Source organism: Triticum dicoccoides, chromosome 1A (assembly GCF_002162155.2).
Source record: "Triticum dicoccoides isolate Atlit2015 ecotype Zavitan chromosome 1A, WEW_v2.0, whole genome shotgun sequence".
NCBI classification, from domain to species: Eukaryota; Viridiplantae; Streptophyta; class Magnoliopsida; order Poales; family Poaceae; genus Triticum; species Triticum dicoccoides.
Window position 1 is genome coordinate 116,251,033 of NC_041380.1, and position 18,998 is coordinate 116,270,030.

Below are 18,998 nucleotides of genomic sequence, written 5' to 3' on the forward strand. Positions count from 1 at the left end.
GTTGGTAACGTATACTGTTTGTCGAAAAATGCTGTCACCGTCTTGTACTTTATATAGTCAATAAGAAAGCACTTTGTAAGGGGCTTATGTTGGTTACTCTAATCAGGAACACATACAATTTAATCAGCTGGTTATCAGAGACATCATGAGCATGACAGATATATGTGGATCATGTGCGAACTTGAAGATCAAAGGCAATTGAAGGTACGTCCATTATATCCAGCATGTTTTTAAATTGGCTATTCCATAAATTGCATGTGAGGATGGCCGCCAATGTAAACCTCGTATCGTATAGCAGTGTGTGTATGGATGGAGTTATACGATACGAGTTAGTATATGATGTGAGGCATGACTGTAAACCTCGCATGCCGGCTGAACCTGCCATGGTCCATTACAAAATGCCACCGGTTCACCTGGAGCAACAAACCTGCTCCTGTGGCCACGAGTGTTATAGTACAAAATATACATAGAAGTCAAAATTAATAGATAGAACCAAAACAAGCAGACAACGTTGAAGCAAAAAGGAAGCTAGAGGGATCCATCAAATCCTTTATTCACTGTAATCCAATACATTATTCATATTGACAAAAACATAAATCTCAATTTGATCCCTACCAAAGTTCTATTAGCTTATTATATTTGCGACATATGAGTGCATCAGTCCGGAGTCATTCATCCAAAAACCTCAAGGACGCTGTAATTTCAGCTGGGATGTTTCCAGCTGCTTCATTGCCTTTGATCATCAGTATCTGGACCAGCAAGTGCTTTCTGAGCTGTATTGAATCCTAGAAAACATAAACAAAAATTTAATAACTCGTTGAAAAAATAATTGCACAACGGACATACATGATAGGAAGAACATAAAATTATAATTAACATAGCTATGGGAGACATAAACTTGTTAGATATGCACGTACCGAAGTCCTGGACATGTTATGCCCGCGAGTATCATCTTGGTGAGCCATCTCCTGTAGGACTTTTAATCTAGAATCTAGGCTGTGACCAAAAGTCTACATATATTAGAACCTATAGCTGTGTGGCTATAATATGCATGACCAATTTAAAAAATTACCACGGGGCTGTAATAAATGTATGATCTTGTGGCCAATCCACGAGATGGGGATTCAAACCAGGCCTCCCCTGTTGCAACACACTGCCGAATTCTTGCAAAACTATACGGGCTTCCTTCTTAAGTTCCTTGTTATGAAAATCCTCTGAGCCTAAGAATGACTCATTGGAATGATCAATCAGGAGAGTCCTCCTATTTTCAATATTAACTGCAAGGAGGTCGTAGGAGGAATCCACCAAATACAATGGCAATAGGTACTGCAATAGGTATACAAAGTTAATGGTGAATAGATAGTATACAAACCAATTGTTAAGAATGTAAATCCTTACAATGGACGGGGTCATGAGCATGTCGTATTCGGCAAAGGCCGTACAATGACATTGTTAATCAACAAGTTGGTGCGTTCAGCTTGGCCTAAGCCAGTCTAAATCAGCACCCGTGCTAGGCGATGGAATCGCAAATCAAACGTATGCGTGGAGCCAACAAAGTCTGTTCCTGCATTCCTCTGTATCGCGTCGCTAGTAAGCTTACGCACTGCAAGATCGAAGCAGTTCGGATTGACCCATGTATCACCTCGCATGGTGTCTTGGATAGTCCGTAGGCTTAACTCGATAACGAATGGACGAGGGCTCCTTATCCATATTGTGTTGCAAACAAGACAGCATGATAGCAAATCTGTTAGAAAAATAAGGGTATCAAAATAATGTAATACTTCAATGTGTGGGCAAATAATAGTACATTTTTTTCCAAACTTTAGTAAGGTCTGAAATGTATGTATATTCTAATTGGAATCGTAGTGTCAATTCAGGATAGGAGTACTATTTATTGAGATAACCAAATATATCCTGACATGTTCGGATGCAATGTATTGCTATAGTATTACAGTTATGAACTAATGTGTAGATGGCACATGTATCATGCAACAGTACGCGTTGCAATGTACTACCGTTCATAAAAATATTGTACTTTAAAATAACGTGGGGTGGATGGTCCTATAATGGGGTAATGTAAAAGGATAATATTACAACATGGCCATTTATTTGCAACCACTACGTTAGATCTTAAGAACCTTATGTATTTAGAAAGGATAGCATGAACTTTCAGTAAATGCATGCAACAAATTATAATGGTAGTGATCTGCAGCTAACAATTGCAATTAAAGTATAGATGAAGTTTAGCGCTGCCAGAACAAACTCTAATTCCTCCTCGTCTGAGGAATCCATGACGTAGTTGTAGATGTACTCGACTGCGTCATCCACTCCATCAAAAATCGGCATTGCAGCCATTACCGCGGGCAGAAAGTCGTCTTAGCACCAGGATGAGCGAGCGAGGGGGCATTAGACAATGGTGGACTCACAGTCGGGCCATATATATGATAGTCGGAGGGGACTTGTCCTTCTAAAAGGTCGGTGAGGCATTAGCATTGGATTGGAAGGTGCCGATATCATTCCATCCGTGCATGTATCCATTATAAAACCTTGCATCTAAACGGAAAAGCATTTATTCTTATTCCATACTACAATGGGCAAATAAATAAACGCCGATTATAATTCTATTATATACGTCTCCCTTTCCAGATCGGAACAAGCAGGATTTAACTTTCCTTATAAGCAAATCCGACTAAGGGAAAATTAATGGCTAAAATGGGAAACCCATTGAACGTATGGTAGGCCACACCGTTAGATTGGATACTACATTGTATTGGAAACTTTAAGTAATCGTTGTCATGTACTCGGAAGGTGGCCCATATCCTTCCATAATTACAAGTTGCCATAACAAAAACTGTAGACATGATGATATGATCCATAGGCGCCTGTGTGTTGCAACGGGGTACATATAACATAATATAACCTATACCATGTGGAATAATCTATATCTTTACCCTTAATTGAATTATGATACTACAGCCCACTTCTTTTACATGTATTGATCCATATTCTTAACGCACGGGTATATCTCCATGGAGAGAAAATTTTGAGTTATAAAACCTCGTTTTTGCCGATGCACGTCTAGATGTGTTTTAAGTAGTATATATTGCACATCTAAATCACATGTAATTGGTGTGGGTAGCGTTTTCATTTGGTTTTATGTTTGAGTGCCTCGTATGAACGTGGAATAACTAAGACACATCTAGTTAAGCTCTACAGATACACATAGAAAGCCTTCTACAAAGAAATATTCCCGCAAATTATGTCTATAGTTTAATTGATCAATAAAATACAGCTGTAGTGAGTCTAGTCACAATATGATAGTGCATGGAACACCGCACATTGGCCTTTTATTCCCGCAAGTCTTTGAAGATCAAGTAAGAGTTTATAATGATCATAGTCATGAGAAACGTAAAAGTCGTAAAGGTAAAAATGAAGCAACTATTGTTTGGTATATATTCCAACTTCAACATAATCCTTATATGCGCGCCGTTCGCGAACCATCGTGTTAGGATCGATAAGGCATAAATGGAGGAGGGATAAGAAAGGGAGAACATGGACCAGAGGACTCGGGCAGATGGGGCCAAACATGCGTCAGATGGGGCCAAACATGCGTCGGCGGAGGCGTGGGTGCGCGTGTTGTTATCCCAGGATCATGCCTGTGTTGGGATCGCACGAGGGGAAGAGGACTTAGTCAGTTATTCCAATAAAAAAACTATTGCGTGCGTCTGCTGTTTCCTTTCCTGGCTTGTGTGAAAAAAGGAATGCTGGGGGAGAGACGGATAAAGGACGACGGCGTAAGACGAAATACTGAACACTGCGTATTATGAAGGTATATATATGTATAATACATTAATCATAATGCCAAAATGATAGTTCTCAATTCGATCCATAACAAAACTGTAGAAGCCATTTATTTGCGACATTTGAATATGCATCAGTACATAGTCAGTCGTCCAAAACCCTCAAGGATGCTCTAATTTCGACTGTGATAGTTCTGACGTCCATTGTTCCTACCTTGAACAACACGATTGACGTAAGCACGTGTTTCATCAAGTGTCGTCAGGCTGGCTTCATGGATATCTACGATAACAATCAGTGTTATATAGTAGTGAAATAGTATTACAGAAAAAAAATATTGAAAACAATTTTAAAATAGAACGCAGCCCCTACCTTGTAGATAATGATGATCATCATTAATGTTGGGAGAGAAGAAGAATGTGCTCTCCCTCATAGTTTGCAAGCAACGCTGCCTCTGATTTACCTGTATGTAAGTTACAGCAAACTTCTCGAACAGGTTGTCAGTGCATTGCAAATGCCAGAAGTTAGGCCCAACGTGCTCTTCACGTACACGTAAGAAAATTATCTACCGTCTACAAACAAATACAAATGTGAGTAATATTGCAACAGTAGAATTACAAAAAGAAGCATATGATGATCTCATATTATAATTAGCGCTTACTGAAAGTTCATGAGGCCAATCTTGAGGAAAGGGACGCGGCACCTATATATTGAATCCCACATAAATTCTATCTGACCAACATGAAAAAATGGTTGGTTACGGCGTCGTATATAAATTGATGAATGGTTTTATTTCACATAATGCTCCAGGTGGTTCATCTGGGAGGATCAAGTTTTTTTACCTTATTATTTTCTATGTTCAGACCCTTGGCTATTTCCTGATGGCATATAAACCTTGACTGTTTAATATTGCATGGAACCTATTAGATTCAAGTGTCATAACTACCTTATGTTTGTGTCACTTTTTGCATGTGATGCTATTTTGGGGCTGGAAAATGGAGATCCTATGAAGTTGTGAGCTGCAAACTCGATGCGCTTGCCAGATGCTGCTGCTGATGACACCGTCCCCAAGGGCCGTCACTGAGATACTTGCAAAATTATTGGTAAAATAGATGCCTGTTGCCACTTGATGACTACACTTAAACCAGCAATGAGATGATTCACCACCTGCAATCATTTGGGGCTGTCAAATAGAGTAAAACAGGTATGCCCTCGGCAGACATTCATGAATGATTTTATTTCCCATTCAAAACGGTGGTTCATCTGGGAGGATGACATTATTCTTTTATAGGTCCAGACTGTAGTTGGACTCAATCATTTTCAACCATCTGATGCTCACCTAGGCATAGAAACATTGCCTATTTCATGTTGGCATAGAAACATTAACTATTGCATGTCACCTAACCTCCAGATGCTACTGCTGATGACACCGTCCCCGACGGCCGGCGCCAGCCCCAAACTCCTGTCAGTTATGTGCACGAAAACTGAGTTCCTTGCAATACTGAAACCGGCAATGAGATGATTCACGACCTGCACGATTTTCGGGCTGATAAAATGAGAGCAAGAGGTATGGCCTCGGCATATAATCCAGTTAGCTGTAATTCTACAATTCTGCATAGAATGGTGACGGAATATGTATTTTTTAATTACAGGTTCTCAAATCTTACACAGTATGACCACGGTACCGATCCGAGATCACAATGTTAGATTTTGTGCAGTATGACCACGGTACCGATCAGAGACAAAGATTTGTAAGAGTAGTATTTGTAAAGGTTATAATACATAAACGCCCAACCTGATTTTGCAATCGCCACTACGGCGGCGACTGGATCACACGCAGATCCGCTGAACAGTGACGGATCGGCGCCGGAAGATCTTTCGTCCCACCTCTCGGACGGCGGCGGCGCCGGGATAAAACTTCACCCTGTGAAGGAGACCTACGGTATGAGCGCTTGTGGCGGCGGACAAGGGTTTCAGGGTTTGTGACGGCGGTCAAGGGTTTGAGGGGCGTGGACGAATGACCGCGACTCGCAATGGCATCGAGGGCACGACGATTTTCTGGTCCTAGGGGTCCTGTTTCAGATCGATCAGCTGTCATTTCGTAGGTTAATCGTGTTAGATCATTTTAGGTCTTTTTTCTATCTGTGAACCGGCGCGGTTCAGTATGGGCGTAGTTGTATTTTGATGTTTTTTTTACCGGTTGGGCGGTAAGTTGCGGGGAGACGGTGGAAAGCGGGAGGTGGGACGAAGTACCAAAAAAAATCAGGGGAGGTGGGACGAAATTTAACCGGCGAAGACTACCAACTGCTCCATTAGAAGTAGAGATATAATATAAATAAATAGTACATAATATTAATATAATAAATAAATAGTAACAAGTAGATTATAACCTTCTTGGTTATTGTCGATTATTAGCGTAAATAATCAATTCTGATGTAAAAAAAAGCATAAATAATCAATACAGCTGAATTTGACGTGACACTAGAAAATATCAATCTAAATCTGATCCAGCATAGAAGGAAGGACAGATAATTGCATGAGTAATTTGCTGGTTACCAAATATGCCGCAGCTGTCTCTTCGGGTATTTCGCCATTGGAACCCCTGTGGGCAATGTTGTAAGGTCTGGATGTCTGTAGTGGCTTCTTCTTGTGGTTTACATCCAGCTGACCGTGTCGACGCGCAGCTGGGTTGGCATCGGATCCTCCGAGGAATATGAGCACAAGGACAATGACGGAGGCGTGCCCTGTCAGAGAATGCATTCAGTTTACAGGATCTTGAAACTAAGTAGTATTAGTACTAAAGAGTCTGACGAACTAATTTGATACAGAATCCATCTTTGTCATATGAAGTTACGCTACTCCAAGATTCAAAATAGTAAGATCATCAAATTCAGATCAAGTCGAGCTTAGCTTATGTCAAAGATTAAAATTCAGATCAAGTCGAGATTAAAAGCATACATCGGCGCTAACTTACATCAAATCTATGCACTATTCTACGGAGAGAGAGAGAGAGAGAGAGAAGCCATGGTGTGGTACTTACAGAGGGAAACCATGGTGCTTCTGCAGTTCTGCTGCCTCCCTCCTTTGCTTCCTTCTCCTTCTATCGGAGTAGCCGCCTCCACCTATGGGAGGCGAAGCTATTTGGATTTGGATTTGGACATGGCGTGAGCTTCTACCCCTGCATTTCTGCTGCTTGTTTGATTTTCGGAAGGAGATGAAGTCAGACTGGAGTTGGAAGTCCACTGGACAAACAGGGTGACTGGCTGTCCCGTGCCTGTCGCAGAGTTCGGTATAGCAGGGTTGCCAGGGTATCGGCAAGTTTGCTGTCAGTCAACGATTTCAGCGGTCAACGCATCTGTTGAGAATATGCTGCGTACTCCCTGTAATTCTAGCTTTTGTCTTAAGTCAAAGTTTTGTAATTTTGAACAACTATATACAAAAGAGTAATAACATATATGACATCAAATTAATATATTATGAAAGTACATTTCAAAATAGATCTAGTGATATTAATTTAGTGTCATAAATGCTAGTACTTTTTTCTATAAAGTTGGTCAAAGTTCTAAAACTTTGACCTAGGACAAAAGCTAGAAGTACACCTATTCACGGACGGAGGGAGTATATCTGTGCTGCCTTCGTCTGGGTTCGTCTCGGTTTATTAGTCCCATTGTATTTAAGGTTAAAAGTTGACCACATATTTTACTATCAAAATATTAAAACATGTCATAAAAAGTTATATCATTAGATCTTATTTGAATATAGGTTTATTATTATTATTTTTGCTACATATAATTTATATTTTATTAGTTCAAATTATAATCAAAATATGACCTAAAACTCGAGGAGGACTAGCAAATCAAGACGGAGATAGTAGTTTCAAGATGTTGTAGGTGTGCACAAAATGATTCTGAGTTCCACACATACTATATGTTTCAACACATACTTACAGAAGTAAAAATGCAAAGATAAAATTCTGTGTGACCTGAACGCATAAGAAACATCCTTTGTCTATGGTGTCTGCTACGCGTGAGTGTTGACCGGACAATGACAAAGAAAAGCCAGCAATTAACGTAACTAACCTCAAGAACATCACAACTACAAATCTCATGTAAAAAAGATTATGATAGCCACTTCAGTCGATTTTCCTTTTCTACACGTAATCAATTTTCCTTTTGATTGCAGCAAAGTCCCCAAGCCTCAACTTGTTGGCACCATTCTTTAGTTATGACTTTGAGACCAGGTAGCCTTTTGCCCCGTGGCTGAAATCACATATTTAACCTTTTTGAGAAAGTTCAGCACAAAGTGACTGTTTGCAGAAAATTTTAACACGATTTTGACCTTATTTTTACAACGCTAATGTTGATGGCGTTGTTGATGCACTATGCAATACTAATGTCATTGGTGTTGCTCACATGCGCAACGCCAAGCGTTCTCTCTCACTGCATGCTACTCCCTCTGTAAACTAATATAAGAGCGTTTAGATAATTAAAATAGTGATCTAAATGCTCTTATATTAGTTTACGGAGGGAGTAGTTGTTAATGCCTCAAGGTGACAACGCCATAGTGTTTGACGTTTCATTGCACAATAGCAAAATCAGTGTGTTGGGGCGTTGCTAAAGGGGGTTAGATCGTGCTAAAATTTTCTACATGAGCCATTTTTTGTTGAACTTTCTCAAATGGGTCAAAGGCAGTGATTTTTGTCTAGCCCCGTGGAAAACAAAAGATTACAAAACTAGAGAAAACTAAAGGTTCCACACTAGAATACTCTTGGTTGGTTAGAAATCCCAAATGCTAATGGAAGTGCGAGTAACTACACGTGACTCCTACAGATTTGATCTTCCGCATGACATTGTTACACGTTGGGTACACATGGTCGGCATGGTCTTCCAGCCATGTAGAGCACAGTAGATTGTCAGTTTTTGGTCATTTCAAAAAAAAAAACATTTCTTGAAAATATTAAATATTTTTCTAAATCACAAACAATTTTCGAAATTTCTGACCATGTTTGGAAAACATGATTTTTTTTAAATATGTGAACAAATTTTGAAAAGAGAAATAAATTTTGAAAAATAAAATAAAATAGAGAAAAAATGAAAAAAAGAAGGGGAAAGGAAAAATGAAAGGGAAACCCAGAACCTGAAAGAAAGAAAACCGGTTTTGGAACTTTCTTGAAGGTTTTCAAAACCGGGTACTGTAGCCTTTTTTTAGGGGTATCACTAAGTTTTATTGATCAAACTCCACATGAAGTGGCATTATAATCAGGTCATTGGGTTGCATCAACCAAACATGTCTCCCCTGATCTAGAGAATTGGAAAATTTGGCTAACCTATGGGCGTCGCGGTTGACCGCTCGGCCTTCGAAAGTAAAATTGCAATTAAACAAAAGATCCCTATTCTTTATCTCTGATAAGATGGCCCCGTACACATCATTGGAGCCGCTATAGATCTCACTCACAATCTGCTTCAAGTCAGACGCTACCATGAAGTTCTGTAACATTGGGTCATCTGCTAAGGAGAGAGCCTCCCTGCAGGCAATAGCTTCCATAGTTGCAGCATTGCTCACTCCCTCAATAACCAAAGAGGAGCTTCCAACATAATTACCATTCGCATCTCTACATACAGCCGAGGCCGCTCCCCTGTTCTGATTTCTTGCAATGCTTGCATCGACGTGTATTTTCATGAAGCCCGGTGGAGGCGCCTTGGGCCGCTATGCACCAGCCATGTTAGCTCCCTGCAAATTGACCTTTTTGGCTGATACAATATCCAGTTCTCTGATAAAGCTGCATATAAACTGTTAGTTGTTGCAGGACTCTGGAATATTTCCTCGTGTATTGCTTTCCTCCTCGCCCACCAAATTGTCCAAAAGGTTACTGATAGCTTCACGAAGGCTGCATGCGGTAACGTGTCTATCATTGTGAATAACCACTGCTTAGCGCTAGGCTCCGTCGTCTCGCACAGGTGTTCCGCCAGTTCCCCATCAACCAATGCCCATACGCATCTGGCCATCGAGCACTCGAGCAACGAGTGTTGCCATGAGTCCTACACACCACACAAGCTGCAAGCGCTCGCTATTGCCATGTTTCTCTTGCCCTCACATCTTCCGTTGGGATAGAATGGCATGCTAATCTCCACAAAATCATATGTATCTTCTCTGGTACTTGAGTACCTCACAAGAGTTTCCAAGATTGCTCGTCTCTGTCCGAGCTTGAGGAGCCCGCTCTTCCATCCATCCATATGCCTCTCCTATATTTTGTGTTTACCATCATTCTGTAGGCCGACCTGACTATAAAACTTCCACTTCTTTCAAAATTCCAAGCCCAGCTATCCGGGATATTAGATGTATAGATTGGAATTTGGACAATAGCCTGGATATCGATCGGGAGGCATACTTCCTCCAGCCTCACACGATTCCATGTTGTTGTTGTGTGATCGATCAGGGATGAAACAAGTTCGGGGGGATTGGCAGATCTTCTCCCATACGGCCTCATCATCACGTCCCTGGGGATCCAGTTGTCCACCCAGATTTTGGTTGTCTCACCATTTCCTATACGTCTGATCAGGGCTAGTTTAAGTATGTCCCGCCCCTCGATAATAGAGCGCCAAATTTGGCTGGGGTGACTCCCAAGTTCTGTTGATAATATACACCCATTGGGAAAGTAAATGCTCTTCAAAATTCTTGCACTCAAGATTCCGGCGCCTATAAGATGTGCCATGCTTGTTTCGCTAGCAAAGCAAGATTGAATAGTTCAAAGTCCTTAAAACCGAGACCGCCCATTCCCTTAGGCTTAGTCATGGTCTCCCAAGAGACCCAACTAGTCTTTCTCTTTCCATCCTTGCCCCCCCACCAGAATTTCCTTATCAACATATTTAAGTGCTTACACAAACCCGGTGGCAATTTGAAACAAGACATAGAATATACTGGGACTGCTTGGGCTATAGCCTTTATCAAAACTTCTTTTCCAGCACTTGATATAGTTTGTTCAATCCACCCTTGGACCTTACTCCACAAATAATCCTTCAAGTATTTGAAAGCTCCATTTTGGAGGCCCCCACTTCAGTAGGCATGCCTAAGTATTTTGCATTAACTGTTTCATTTGGCACATTCAGCAAAACTTGACTTCCTCCTTAGTGCTCTCCGGGCATCCTTTGCTGAAAAAATTAAAGATTTCTCATGATTTATTCGCTGCCCCAACGCTTGACAATATGTGGTCAACAACTGGTTAATCTCGTGTGCCCCATCAGCACTCGCCCTGAAGAACAGCAGGCTGTCATCTACAAATAATAAGTGGTTTACTGGTGGTGCCGAGGGAGCCTCTTTAAGACCACTCATGTTAGATGACTCGTCAACAGATTTTAGGAGGCACGAAAGGCCCTCTGCTGCTATCAAGAAAAGGTACGGGGAAATTTGATCACCCTGTCGTATACCATGCGTAGGTTGAAACTCCTGTAGCTTCTTACCATTAAATAGTACAATTTTTTTACTGACTTCACCATGCCCATAACAATCTGGACCCATTGTTCGGAGAAGCCCAGTTTCAGCATAATTGCCTGTAAATACTCCCACTCCATCCTGTCATATGCTTTCATCATATCTAGCTTGAGAGCACCACTTCTATATCTCACAACAGTGTTTCTCTTCATGAAATGCAGGCATTCATAAGCAGTTATAATGTTATCAGAGATGAGTCTACCTAGGACGAAAGTAGACTGTTCCTCCGATATTATGTCAGGTAACACCAACTTCAGCCTGTTGGAGATAACTTTGGAAGCAATCTTGTACAAGACGTTTCATAACGAGATAGGTTTGAATTGTGCCAATAATGTTGGATTATTTACCTTTGGGATCAGTACCAAGATTGTTTCATTAATGCTATCTGCTGTTTCCTCCCCCTTAACTATCCTCAAGATTGCCTTAGTAACATCTGCGCCACACACCTCCCAGTGTCTTTGGAAAAATGGGCAGGGTACCCATCTGGCCCCGGCGCCTTGGTAGGAAACATATGAAATAAAGTTGTCTTTACCTTCTTCTCTGTATATGGTGCATTGAGCAATTCATTCATCTTGTTTGTCACCTTGATTGGGACTGTGTCCAACACCCGGTCCATGTCTAGCACTTGTTCTAAGGTATACAATTCCTTGTAAAAGTTTGTGGCAAATTCCTCCATCTCCTGAATATTATCTGTCAACCTCCCATCAGGGAGCTGGAGGGCTTTTATCTGGTTCTTACGGCGTCGCCGGCTTGCCCGCATGTGGAAAAAGTATGTATTCTTGTCGCCGCTTGCCAGCCATTCTATGCGGGCACGCTGGCGCCATAAAAGTTCCTCTCGGTGAAACAACTCTACCAGCCTGTCACATATCTCCACCTCTGCATGTGAGGGTCCCAATCGTCTCGGTATTGCATGTAACAGGGCCAGATCTTTTTGCAGTTTACCGATTTCCCTTTTTACATTCCCAGAGACTTCCTTGTCCCAATGAGACAGATCGGATGATAGGGCCTCCTGGCGCTGTTTCACTCCCTCGACAGTCCCGTCGCAATCCTGTCCCCAAGTAGTTCCCACCACCGCAGGCAATCCTTCATGCGACTCCCATGCTCATTCATATTTAAATGCTTTCGGTCCTGCCTTGGGTGCATGCAGTCTCAGGTTCAAGAGCAGTGGGACGTGGTCCGGACACGCAGCAGTTTCGTGCACCAGCTCCGCTTGAGGGAACATCAACGACCAAGATGTTGTCGCCACACATCGATCCAATCGTACTCGTGTGTAAGAACCGCCAGCAACTCTCTTCTCAAAAGTCCACGAATTCCCTCTAAATCCAATATCTGACAGTACAACAATATCAAAAGCATCTCGAAAACCATCCATTTGAGCCTGGCTCCGGTTTCCAACTCCATCATGCTTGTGGAGGTGAAGTACCTCGTTAAAATCTCCGATTGCCATCCATGGTAATGCACTAGTCGAAGCTATTCCCCTCAAGGTGTCCCACGTTTTGAATCTATTCTAGACTTGGGCTTCACCATACACAAATGCCACCCTAAATGGAGTGTTACCAACCTCCTCCAGTTCAGCGTCAGTGTGGTATTTAGAGTAGCCAACAACCTCCAACTTTATTGTATCATTCCAAAAAACACACAAACCACCACTTCTACCAGAACTACTAACAACAAAACTTTTATTGAAACCTAAGGAATTTGGTAAAAACTCCACCCTAGACCCCTCAACCTGAGTTTCGAGAATACATTGGATGGTGGGGGCAAAACGCTTCATCAGAACACAAAGCTCGCGAATTGTCGCAGGGTTGCCCGCCCCACGACAATTCCAACACACGATACTCATTGTCCCTTGCAGTCCTCACCCATGGAGGCCATCTTCTCATTTGAAGTATGCACTTCTACTGCTATGCCATCAGATCCCTTCAGCTTCTTCTTGTTGGCATTTTTCTGTGGTGTACCTCCACCACCCGAAGAAACCCCCAATGGTGTTCTCAAACTGGCCATCAGTCGCCGTGGTATTGCCTAACGGAACAATTGTTGTCTTTGGATCAACAGGATCCAACTTGTGTGGCTGCCATGTACTAGAGTCATCCGTTGTACGTTTACCCAGAACCAATAAATCTTCTTGATGATCATTGGTAGCATCCTCTGCTTGCTTCTCCAAAGTTGTTTCAGTGCGAGCATTGTGTCTCCAGCTCTTTGACCCATCATATTCCATGATCTTTCCCCCCCTCCGACAAAACTGGAGTATGCTTTTGAGCTACCACCCCAACAGCTGGGAGGTCATTGTCATCATCAAATCCCGCCCCACTTGTATGCGGGTGCATGCCCGAATCATAGGGGCTACCCCTTCTTCTGTGACCCCGGCCTCTTCCTCCTCCTAGATCGTTCCTGTCTGGATCCCCTCGGCCTGCTCCGCTGGACCGACTTCGGCCACCTCCAGGGCTAATGCTCCTTGAAGCCAAGATGAACAGGGCCCATTCAAACTTTGTTGCATCGTGTTCCCCCGTTCCACATTCCTCATACCAGTGCCCCATCATACCACATTCATAGCAAAAGATGGGTAGCTTCTCGAATTTCACACTATATTTCTCTGTTTCGCCAGCCTTTGTGAATTGTACAACTCTTGTAAGTTTTTTCCCGACATCCAACTTCACACGTACTCTGATGAACTCCCCCACAGATCCATTAGGAAGTGTAACTTGAACTTCTTGCACCTCGCCTATACGCTGCGCTAAATTTTCCAGGAAGCTCTTGCTTTTGAGAACGAGGTCTGGCGGCTTGTGGATCTGAGCCCAAGTTTCCAACATGTTCAACTTTACTTTTTCCGGCTTTGAGAAGCCATCATATTCAGCGAGAATTAGGGCATAGCCCTTGAAATCCCAAGGTCCTTTGTGCATACCCTTGTTCCCGTCACCAAGCAATTGAACTGGATAGAAACCAAATTTGGTTTGATCCTCCACCATACCACCGGTTGAGCCGGATTTCAAGCAGCCTTCATATCCCCGATCAAAGCGCTCTGGCTAAAGGATTTTGATGTCAGGAGGCGGCATAGCGCCAACCACTTGGGCCTGACTTCCGCCGCGTCATTCTCATCTTCCCATACAAGATCATCTAGTTCATCATCCTGGAGTGTGAGGCGATCCGGCATGTCGCCAGCGCCGTCTACTCCCCCTCCATGGTTGGTGCTGTCGTCTCCCTGCCCGCCATAACATCAAGAATCACTGCGTCAAAGGTTCCCCACTGGAAACCCTAGATCAAAACTCCCTCTAGTGGCGGCGGGGGCGAGCATACTGACTACTCCGTGGAACAGCTCGGGTAGAGGAGAGGGACAAGGAGAGAACGTGGCCCGAAGCCAGGTAGCAACAACGAACTCACGGCGAAGATCGCCGGAGGACTGGAAAACCCTAGGCCGCCGCCGTAGGGGACTTTGGGCATGGGTACTGTAGTCACCTGCGCTAGTTAAAATGGGCAGGCCCATCTACTCTTTCGCTCACCTTGGCACATGACACCCAGGGGCGACTAGTGTAAGACAGAACAAGGTCTCGCCTGAAACGGGCGACAATGGCCCGGCCAGTGCGTCCAGTCCGCAGACCTAGCGCTCGTTTTTTCACATTTTGTTTTTAGTTTTCTTCTTTATTTTTTTACTGAAATGGTGTTTATCCTGATAGATAGATAATATTTTCATGTTGACCACATTGTCTGGTATGCGCCTCTGATCATTTGTTTTGCACGCGCATGTTAGTGCAAAATTATTAAAAATATTTTGCCAAATCTAATGGTACGATTTTTCATCTTATCAACATAAACATATTTTTATCAATCACTAATGAAGTTTGAAAAGGTTCAGATGCACATTTTAGGAAGTCATTTATTTATGAGTGGTAGATGTATATAGTATTTGATAAAAATATTTATGAATGGTAGATGTATATAGTATTTGATTGTACCAAGCGTGCAAATTCAACATCACCATTTTCAATTCACATTGACACATGAGTTTTTAATATTTACCATTAGTGTCCAGCATGGTTCGTCGACAGAATTAGCGAAGGCGCATGTTAATGCAATTTATTAGTACTACTATCATCTTGCCAATATAAAGATTTTTTTATCAACTAGTACTGTCAAAGTTTGAAAAGTTTTAACTGCACTAACTCATCTATTTACATTCTCTAAAAAAAACTCATTTATTTACACAGAAATTGAAAACCACTTTTAAAGTTTGCATTTCTACCGTTCATGTCCAGCATGGCTCTTCAACATAAGGTGCTAATTTTGTTCCAAAAGAAAAACTTTTTCTACATTGACTCATTCGAAAATGAATGTTTTACGGGGCATATTTTTCGTATTCTAGAGTTGTCAAGAGCCAACTATCGTTCATATGTCCTACATCGTCATTCTTCCAATTCACTTAACACCCCCTAATTAGAACCCAATAGAAAGAATGGAATTCCCTTTTTTTGGCCCATGGATAACCAGAATAACTAAGTACTACATATTCTAATGTAAACCACTTAAAAAATATTCTTCAAGGTTTCTACCTACATTTTCATTCTTTTATGAAATTACATATATATAGTACTCTCTCCGATCCAAGATAAGTGTCGTGCCACGACAGTTCATTTTTGAACTAAAACCACGACATTTATTTTGGATTAAAGAGAGTACTATGCATGCATGAATTGCTAGCCCACACGGGCTGATGACTAGTACGCATAATTAGTGGCAACAGACCTGAGGAGCATTGGAACAAAAATATGCACGCGTGCGTGCGAATCCACCAGAGTACAGGAGCAACAAATTAATGAATTCAAATCGAATCTCACACAACCAATCTCTCAAGAATCCACTAGCTTATCGATCGACGGACAACAGAAAGATGAACAAAAGAATGAGAAGCCTCTGCGCATGTACAGGCTCAGAAGAGCTTGTACGGGGAGGAGGCGTCCAACGGGTGGATGAGGTAGGTGAGCACCAGCGCCAGGATCATCAGAAAGTAGGCAACGCCCTGGTCGACCGAGGACGCTGCACGCATCGACGAGAAACAAGTGTGAGGAAATCCAGAAGGGAAAAGCAATTCAGAAGGGGAAGATGCTGGAGTTTGATGGCTCACCGTCGCTGGTGGGCGCCGGCGCGGGGGCCTGCGCGGCGGCGAGGGCCGGCATGAAGACGGCGAGGAGGAGCGCGGGGGCGGCGACGAAACCAAAGAGGGTTCTCGCCATGGCAGCCGCGTATCTTGTGAATAGAAGATGCCTCTATCTCTCTCCTTGACTCCTTGCCTTGTCCTCACGTTCTGCCGCTTCTTGTGCCATTATATAACCTCCCCTGATAATTGATTGATTATATAACGGCTCTCTTTCCCTCTCCTGGAATTCGCTGGACCTCGCTGGGATCGCGATGGCGTCTTGCGCCAGCGCCGGGGCCCGCTCACATGGGCGACCGTTGCTGAATTTCTTTTCCGTCTTTACAGTCTGGATCCTGGATTGAGGTTGGCTGTCTATGCGTTTGGTTGTGCTGCGCAATCATCTGGCCGCAGAAACATTCCCGTTTGTTTACTGGTTTGGTTGGACGTGACGCCGAATCAGATTCACTACATGCGAATAGAATTCAGGTTTTGATTAATGCGCATTATATTGCTAGCAAGTACTTGCAGCCGGCGAATACAAAATTACGAAAATCAAATCACCGGGGCGTGTTTAGTTGCCTACACGGTGGTAGATGGCAGGTCCTGTAAGACGCTCCTTGTGACAAAATTTGTAAATTCCAAACATTTTTTGTAATTCTGAAAGTTTTTTTTTAAAGCAAAGAATTTTTAAAATTCTGAACAGATTTTAAAGAGTTTGAACATTTCTTGAAATTTGTGAATTTATGAAAAATAGAAAAAGAAACAAAAATTGAAAGACCGGGAAAAAGGGTAAAAAAAAGCAACAACGAAGAGAAAACTGGTTTAAAAATCTTGTAGAAGGTTACCAAAATCAGTAAAAACAGGCATGGAACCTTCGCACAACCGGAACGAGAACCCTCTGCTTACTTTGCTTACCACTGCCCACTTGGTTGCAGCATAATTGTTAGTTAGGGGTAAGAGGGGACAGGCCCGTATAGAAAGTCAATCCTTCTTTTTCCGATATGCCGCTCCGCAAATAAGGAGTGCCACGCACGAGCGGAGCGAAAACTAAGCAAGGGGAATTCTGTCATTCCATGGAAAGCATGCGAAATCCTTTGATTGTTTATATAATCAAAATAACTATAGTCTTTCTTGTTCCACTTGCAAGGTAAGGAAAATAAAATGTCAGTTTCGTTATTACAACCTTATTTTTTTATGTGAAAGACAAAAAGCTACGCGCAAATTCTCATTGGATCTCGGTTGTTCTTAACAGCGATGGCTATTCATTTAAGTCTTCGGGTAGCACCACCAGATCTTCAACAAGGTGGAAATTCTCGTATTTCGTATGTACATGTTCCCGCGGCTCGGATGAGTATAGTTATTTATATCGCGACAGCTATAAACAGTTCCTTGTTCCCATTAACAAAACATCCCCTTTTTATTCGCTCTTCCGGAACCGGTACAGAAATTGGTGCTTTTTCTACTTTGTTTACGTTAGTGACTAGGGGGTTTCGGGGAAGGCCTATGTGGGGTACCTTTCGGGTGTGGGATGCTCGTTTAACTTTTGTATTCATCTTGTTCGTTATTTACCTGGGTGCACTGCGTTTTCAAAAGCTTCCTGTCGAACCGGCTCCTATTTCAATCTGTGCTGGACCGATCGATATACCAATAATAAAGTCTCCAGTCAACTGGTGGAATACATCGCATCAACCTGGGAGCATTAGCTAATCTGGTACATCAATACATGTTCCTATGCCCATTCCAATCTTGTCTAACTTTGCTAACTTCCCCTTCTCTACACGTATCTTGTTCGTTCTGGAAACACGTCTTCCTATTCCATCTTTTCCCCGAATCTCCCTTAACGGAAGAAATACCACTAAAACCTAGTTCGCTCTCAAATAAAAACCTAGTTCACTCGCTAAAGCATCCATGGCTGAATGGTGAAAGCGCCCACCAACCTAGAAAGGCAAAATGGGTCAAAAAGTAGGTTCGATTCCTGCCGGATGCACTGCCTCTTAAAGACAGAAACAGAGGAGGGAAAGAAGGTAGTATAGGGAACTTGCTTTTTGATTCTTATCGAAAGTGAATCCCTCTAAACTTCTGTTAGTGTTTTATGAGAAAATCTTTTATAGACACAACAAGTGTGAAAATCCTTAGTCACTAGGCAAGAAAGCTCGATGGGAACAAAAAGGATACAATTAGTTCAGAATCAAAAAAATGTACAATTTCAAAGGAAAGAAGGAATGTCAAGTTTCCCTCCATTGAACATCAATCAATCTAGAAATAGGTAAAGGAAGGCGTATCATAGGGGTATTTTTCTTTTTTCTATTCACTTCCGTGGGGTTCTAAATTGAAAACATGAACACAAACAAAGTCGTATTGAAATTACATAAAAAAAGAAAAGGGAGGAGTAGCTCATGGTTTAAAGAAAAGGGAGGAGATGGATCGAATTCAGTCTTTTTCCTTTCTTTGATGATCTTCAACACATCTATTTGAATTCCCTGCGAGTGAAGGATTTCTCGTATGGAGAAAAACCTCTTGAGCACTATCTGATCTTAATTTTGTATTTCAAATATGGGACCTGCCTTTTTAATGGGACATCCTG

At 42.2% G+C, this 18,998-nt stretch overlaps 2 protein-coding genes and 1 pseudogene across 2 annotated transcripts in view; 1 reads left to right on the top strand and 2 right to left on the bottom strand.

Moving 5' to 3' along the window:
- Positions 1-7,044, bottom strand: part of LOC119269667 (glycerophosphodiester phosphodiesterase GDPD6-like) — a 23,112-nt gene extending 16,068 nt beyond the window's left edge. Inside the window, exons 1-2 of the mRNA XM_037551598.1 lie at positions 6,839-7,044; positions 6,355-6,542 (exon numbers count right to left, since the gene is read on the bottom strand). Of these exons, the coding sequence (XP_037407495.1) occupies positions 6,355-6,542; positions 6,839-6,851 (201 nt within the window). The 5' untranslated portion in view covers positions 6,852-7,044. The remainder of the gene's footprint in view (positions 1-6,354; positions 6,543-6,838) is intronic.
- Positions 7,045-16,008: 8,964 nt separating this feature from the next.
- LOC119269756 (arabinogalactan protein 16-like) lies at positions 16,009-16,603 on the bottom strand. The gene is made up of 2 exons (XM_037551706.1): positions 16,403-16,603; positions 16,009-16,314 (listed from the first exon to the last, which is right to left on the bottom strand). Exons 1-2 carry the CDS (start codon positions 16,509-16,511, stop codon positions 16,208-16,210), a joined length of 216 nt encoding a protein of 71 aa, XP_037407603.1. The 5' UTR covers positions 16,512-16,603; the 3' UTR covers positions 16,009-16,207.
- A 972-nt stretch (positions 16,604-17,575) lies between these two features.
- Positions 17,576-18,380, top strand: LOC119351965 (annotated as a pseudogene).
- The last annotated feature ends 618 nt before the right edge of the window (positions 18,381-18,998 follow it).